The sequence below is a fragment of the Triplophysa dalaica genome, chromosome 10 (assembly GCF_015846415.1).
Source record: "Triplophysa dalaica isolate WHDGS20190420 chromosome 10, ASM1584641v1, whole genome shotgun sequence".
In the NCBI taxonomy this organism is placed as follows: Eukaryota; Metazoa; Chordata; class Actinopteri; order Cypriniformes; family Nemacheilidae; genus Triplophysa; species Triplophysa dalaica.
The window spans coordinates 22,109,669-22,116,751 of record NC_079551.1 but is presented as its reverse complement, the minus strand read 5'-3'; the positions used below and the strand labels follow the sequence as shown (position 1 = coordinate 22,116,751).

General features: G+C 36.9%; 1 protein-coding gene across 1 annotated transcript; it reads left to right on the top strand.

Moving 5' to 3' along the window:
- The first annotated feature begins 976 nt into the window (after window positions 1–976).
- alpi.2 (alkaline phosphatase, intestinal, tandem duplicate 2) lies at window positions 977–6,223 on the top strand. The gene is made up of 11 exons (XM_056758223.1): window positions 977–1,055; window positions 1,147–1,263; window positions 1,597–1,712; window positions 1,888–2,062; window positions 2,577–2,749; window positions 3,207–3,332; window positions 4,074–4,143; window positions 4,412–4,550; window positions 4,624–4,814; window positions 5,335–5,455; window positions 5,962–6,223. Exons 1-11 carry the CDS (start codon window positions 977–979, stop codon window positions 6,221–6,223), a joined length of 1,569 nt encoding a protein of 522 aa, XP_056614201.1.
- The last annotated feature ends 860 nt before the right edge of the window (window positions 6,224–7,083 follow it).

Sequence of the window (7,083 nt, the reverse complement as noted above, 5' to 3'; positions counted from 1 at the left end):
TGCTGATGTCTCCTCCGCAAGAACCCAGTGCTACCATGCCAAAATAAAAAAAATCGGCTGACTCTCTTACTCTCTTTAAAACCTTCTCTGCTCTTCTTTGCCGGCTGCCCCCTCACCTCCATCAGACTTAACACATGATGATTTTGTGTCTTTCTTTGTAAAGAAAATGACCACTATCAGCAGTCAATTATCTGCACCGGTGCCTCTTGACCATGGCCAATCCCCAGACACATGCTCGCTCCTGTCTTTCTCTCTCCTATCTGAAGACGACATTTCGAAGGTAATTTCTTCTAACCACCCGACTACCAGTCCGCTAGATCCCATCCCAACTCATCTAACTCATCCGTTCTTATCCTACTAGATCTATCTGCTACCTTTGACACCGTTAACCATCACATCCTCCTGTCGACCCTCAAGGCTATGAGAATGTTGCTACAATGGTTCAGGTCTTACTTCTCGGGTGGGTCATTTAGAGTATCCTGGAGAGGTGAGGTCTCTGAGTCCCAACTTCTCGACACAGGGGTGCATCAGGGCTCAGTGCTTAGTCCGTTGCTATTTTCTGCATACGATCCGACTGTTTCTGCATGTATTTCAGCTCTGCTCTTGGCCTACAAGACCACCACTGGTTCGGCACCCCCTTATCTACAGTCGCTAATGCAGACATATGTAGGTCGTATGTACGTATATAGGTCGAAAAAGCCCATCCTCTATATAATATTCTGGTTTCTGGAGACCTCAATTCAATTCTTTGATTGCTTTCTTATATCAGACGGTTATCCTGGTAAGGTCATAGTAAATTTGTCAAAAAGAAGTGTTATATCATAAAAATGCAAGGCTAGGACTTTAAATGTTACGTATGATTACAAAGAGAACAAACGTTATCGCCTAAGAAATGACCTATGGCCTGAGTGAAGACTATAAACTGAAGTTAAATCTTTCCATTTCACAGATCTGTCAGTGTTGTTCCTCACACACCATGGCCACAAAACAGACCTTTCTGACTATTGGAATATTTGCTTTATGTTGCTTTAATGTATGTTTTTCCATTATTCCAGGTGGGTGCATTTCTAAAAAACAATGTGCTTATATTTTTTCTAAAATAAAGTGTAACCGAAAGAAGAAATTGTGCTTTTATTGAATTTGAAGTGAAGGAAGAGGACCCAAGCTTCTGGAATGTAAAGGGCAAAGAAGCTCTTCATTTGGCTTTGAACATGAAGCCCAACATGCATCGTGCTAAAAATCTCATTTTGTTTCTTGGAGATGGTAAGTTAAATAAAATCATATTTAACAATGCATACTGTACATTGTATTACAGATGTCTCAATTCAAGCAAAGATATACCAAATATTGTAAAAAAAATCATTCCAGATCATTACTTAATTTCTATTTTGCGTTTTATTATTATTGGCCTACCATCATATATTACAGACATCAATTGATAATATTACAGTACATTGAAATAGATAATAAATCATTGAAAAATTGCTGAGGCAACTATTCTTACGCAGAAAGTTATTAAACTAGACTGCTATGCCTTATAATTCAAGTACAAAATGATAAAAATAAGGTCAGTATTTTTGAAATGTTGTTCTTAAGGCATGGGAATAAGCACTGTGACGGCAGCGAGGATCATGAAGGGTCAAATGAAAGGAGAGACCGGAGAGGAGACTTCTCTGGCTATGGACATGTTTCCTCATCTTGCTCTGTCAAAGGTGCAGAAAACTCATTTATATCCAAAGCGATTTAAAGTGCATTAAAGGCATGCTTTTTTCCATTCAAATAAGTTCCAAAATATTCAAACCAACAACATTTGCGCTACATGCAGGGTCAGTTTAGATCCATTTTCATTTAATACACTACTAAACTCTTTTTTTGGTGGCTGTTTAGACCTACAATGTTGACCAGCAGATGCCGGACAGTGCAGCGACAGCCACAGCGTATCTCTGTGGTGTGAAGGCAAACTACGGCACGCTCGGCCTCAGCGCGGCCTCTCGACGCAATGACTGCAGCACCATTAAAGGCAACGAGGTCACATCGGTTCTTCATCGCGCAAAGATGGCAGGTAGCAAGATCAGGACACCGAATGAATTCCCAAAAATTAATTCTTTCATCATTTTCTCCAAACTAGTACTTTCTACTGCAGGATCGTCTGCATATTTTGAGGAATGTTAATAAACAAACAACACTGAAGCCTATTGACTTCCATTCGATGAATACAAAACCACTGAAACAGTTCTCAAAATATCATCTTTTGTGTTCCACAGAAAAAGAGTCATATACTGTTTTTTGAATGAAGTGAGGTTAAAAACATGATTAAACAATATAATTTAGTTTTTGGGGTGTTGAACTATACTTTGAAAATGTATTCGTTCCAAGAGATTTCAAATCAGTTTACATTACATTGAAATGCAGATGAACTTTGAAGCCTTGTCATTTATTTCGCAAAGAAGCAGTTGAGGTTAAATTATTATCTTATCTGTTACAAAATTACTGGCTGTAAAAGATCATATGAATTGTGCAATTTGGCTAAAAAGCTATTCCGTGTCCACATAAAAGCTTATTTTAATTATCTCCAGGGAAATCTGTGGGCATTGTGAGCACTGCACGTGTCCAGCACGCGTCACCTGCTGGCAGTTACTCCCACTCCGCGGACAGAGATTGGTACAGCGATAATGAGTTGACAGCCGACGCCGTCGCGGGAGGATGCAGGGATATCGCATTTCAACTCATCAATAATACAGATATAAATGTAAGACCCTAGCTGCTGAATGTTACATAGCATTGAACTATTGTTTCCTTTCATGTCAGTTTGAAGCAAAGTTATCTGCCTGACACCATGGGAACAGAATTGGGCTGGTGACTGTCAAGCCTAAAGCTGCGTTGTAATTTTAAAGGTGTATTGCACAAATTGGAATGTGTAGATCATTACACACACACACACACACGGAGTGACAACCTCATTTGTCTATTAGTTTGATGTGGTGTTCATTTAAACTTTAACACTGATCCAACAAACTCCAACGTGCGAAACACCTGTTGGCATTCGTTAGATCAGTGTGAATTAGCCTTATGGGCAAGATGATGCATGGTCTGATAGGCCTATGAGCATTACCAAGAAGATAAATCGATTATTAAAAAGCATATCCTAACTTGTCCATATCCTAACCAAATCCATGTATAATCCTTCTGTAATTTGAATGTTGTAGGTGATTTTAGGTGGCGGAAGGCAGTACATGTTTCCTAAGGAAGTGAATGATCCTGAGTACTCAACATTTACGGGGAGCCGACTGGACAAAACAAACCTTGTTGAAGAGTGGCTCAAAAACAGAAAAGTAAGCCAAACATTTCCAAAAAGCTTTTGGTATCTGCAATATACTTGTGTCCTTGTGCAATATAATTCGTGAACACTTAAAGGGACAGTTCACCCTCAGGTTGTTCTAAACCTGTATAAATGCATTTGTTCTGCTGAAGACAAAGCAGGATATTTGGAAGAATGTCACAGATCACATCTCCCCTTGACTCAGTATTTTTTTACCTACTATGGCAATAAATGGGGGATGAGAGCTGTATGGTTTCGGACATTCTTCCCAAAATCTCCCTTTGTGTTCATCAGAACAAAGAAATGAATACAGGTTTGGAACAACACGAGGGTCAGTAAATGATGACAGAATTTTCATTTTTGGACAAACTATGAAAAGTGAAAAATAATTGTATTGGTAACTCGATCATTCCAAACTTGTGATGCTACTAGTGCTCTTTTTCATAAAATGCTGGTGAAAGGCAATTGCTGCAGATAATTATTCCGTCACTTTTGGACTGTGACCCCAAGACATACTGTATAGTCCAGTGTCTTTAATATTGATTATAAAATGGTTGGCAAAAAATTTATTTCATCACGATACACCAGTGTACTTTATTAACAACTATTATAAAATACTTCTGGTTAATTTTTGTAAAAAGTTTGATTTCATCACAACACACCAAAGTCATACAGATTTGAAACAGGGCACGTAAAAAATGAGAGAACCTACAATTTAAACTTTTTATATGAACGATTTCTTACATCTTTGCAGAACGCCAAATATGTTTGGAACAAGGCAGAATTTGATGATGTCAAAGAAGCCAAAACTGATTACTTGATGGGTAAGACTGCCCTCTCCATTTGGAGGGAGATATTGCCATTGTTTTTATCTAATTTATCTTAAAACCAACTATATATAATTCAATACACTTGTTTAGTAATAGAAAAAACACGTTTTAAACAACTATCTCTAGCTATTAATATAAATACTGTGACCATTGTTGGTTTACACTGGTAATAAATGCATCTGGCCTGTTGTATTTGCGTGGTAAGCTGTTCTGTTGGGTGGCTTATGTGTTTTAAGGCTGTTGTTTTTATTGTTGTGCTCAGGGCTTTTCGAGCCAAAGGACACCAGGTACGAGTTGGAACGCGACCCAAAAATGGATCCATCATTGACAGAGATGACAGAAAAGGCAATTAAGATTCTTCGCAAAAACCCTAAAGGCTTCTACCTCTTTGTAGAAGATAAGTGCATAGTGTTTTTCCATTGCATGAATCTAAGGTTGTGTTGAATACTTATTTTGAATTTTCTTTCCTGTAAGCGGTAGAATAGATCATGGCCATCACGCAGGCCAGGCCAAGTATGCTTTGACCGAGGCTGTGGAATTTGACAGAGCCATTGCGCGGGCAGCTGAACTGACCAGTGAACTAGATACTATGACCGTGGTCACTGCAGATCATTCACATGTGTTTTCATTTGGTGGCTACTCTTACAGGGGGAACCCAGTGCTAGGTATGGACCCAACATCAATGAAGGCCTGAAACTAAGAATGCATTATGATTTTTTACATTTAAAGCCTAAAATAGGGTACATTACAAATACCATTATGATCCATCATCTGTTTATCATAGATAAATCTCTTTATGTAGTGTTTTCGGTCTTATATCCAAATTTAATGGTGTTCTAATCCCATCTGCCAGATAACCCAACATATTACCAATAGACACTCACAGAGACCATAACAGTTTCCATTAAAACTATTACAATTCCCATTAAATCCCTTAGATTGTCTTTTTTTTCTACTGCTTTCTTCAGTAGGGCAACATTCAATGGCCCCATAATTCATACTCTAATATTTACTCAAAAGTCAATACTATATATGTACATTTTAATGAGGTTGGCTATTTTTGCAACTCTGACATGTCTAAAAACCATTTAAGACCCTGATTTGTGTGGTCTTGAAATTTTCCGGCAACAACCACTAAGTAAACTAGAGCTTAGGAATGTTTTGTTTACTTCCTGTGTCTTTCAGGCACTTCCTATAAAAAAGCTGAGGATGGTAAACGGTTTACTACAACATATTACGGCAATGGTCCGGGATACCAGATTGTGAATGATACTCGTCCTGACATGAATGACACAATCTCAGGTAAGTTTTATGTGCATGGCACATGTTGTGAGTTTTGATATGAAGATACCCCACCTTGTGGACATATATGTAACTGCATGTAAATAAAACAAACAAATAAATCTTATAAATAAAATATTTCATATATAAATTTGAATAATTTCATGATAACTCATGTGCAGTAGTTACAAATTTGTATAATTTTTAAAATAATAACTAAAAAGCACATTTACAATCTCAAAAAGGTAAATCAGTAGGACTTCTGAATCAATTGCCTTTGTCTAATAAAAAGGCTATTGAACAATTCAACTTGGCTGTTCCTCACACAGACCTGTCATATGGCTTCATTTTTAAGAAACTCAAAAGCTGTTAGATTCATTTTCAAAAGAAGTTTAAAGATTATTCAAAATATCTCCGTTTTTAGATAAGAATTTTGGGTCAAGTGTTGTGCTGTGTTGCTTTATATTAACTGGTATTTAATAGATTACTATCAATAATATTACCTTATTTCTCATGCTTTTTTCCAGGTAGTGACAATTACCGTCAGCAGGCCGCAGTGCCTCTTGATTCAGAAACTCATGGATCGGAGGATGTTGCAATTTTTGCCAAAGGTCCGATGGCCCACCTCTTTCATGGTGTACAGGAGCAAAGTTACATCGCTCATGCTATGGCTTACGCAGCCTGCATTGAACCTTACACTGACTGCAAGCTGGAAAATTATGCGTCCGGCACGAGGGTCAGCCTCCTGATGCTGGTATTGGGCTTGATGTCATCACTCACATCTCTGATATAATGTCACTAAAGTGTTTAATAGAGCATGCTGGCGCAACACTTACTTAGTATTGTGTCTGTTGCTAAGCAACTGCAACATTTAGAAGATGTCCAGAAAGTTGGATGCCGTCGTCTACACTGTAATATTTTTGTTATGTTGAAATACCATATACAATCCTCTGTGAGGACGGGTAAATTCAAAGTTTCAGCCCACACTCTGAAATTATGGAATAATAATTATTAGGTAATTTATGTACAGTGTATTAATTTTTATATCAAGTCCTTGTGCAAGTTTAATGAGTATTTCTTTGGTGAAATGCAGTTTATCAAAACATTCTCCAAACCCCCTTGTCCTCCATCTAGAGACTACATTTGTTAAAATAAACAATAAAATATACCAGCCATTTGTTGTATCTATTTTACTTCTTCTTATGGAGAAAAAGATGTGTTTTAATGTTTTACATTTAGATGTATTTACAGTGTGTGTAAATATAAAAGACAAACACTGTGAGATTATAAAACGTTTAGCTAAAATGTGTGATATTAATAAATAGTGCTAATAAACAGCACTTAAAGCAACTCAGAAATAGTATTCTTTATGTCATGACTTACCAAGAGGATCTATAAAACCTTTATTCTCTGACTATAAACTTTATCCACCATAAGGTTTGTGCCACACAACATTATGCAAATTCGATAATGGAAGTTTCTGTTAAGGAACTATATGAAAAGATAATAATAATACCTTTTATTTAGAATGCGCTTTTCTTACACCCAAAGCGCTAAATCATTTAAAATACAAAAAAACATACATTACCAGAAATCAAGGGAAAAAATATAAATTAGAATAATAAGAAAAAAATCGAAAAGGAAAACAATAAT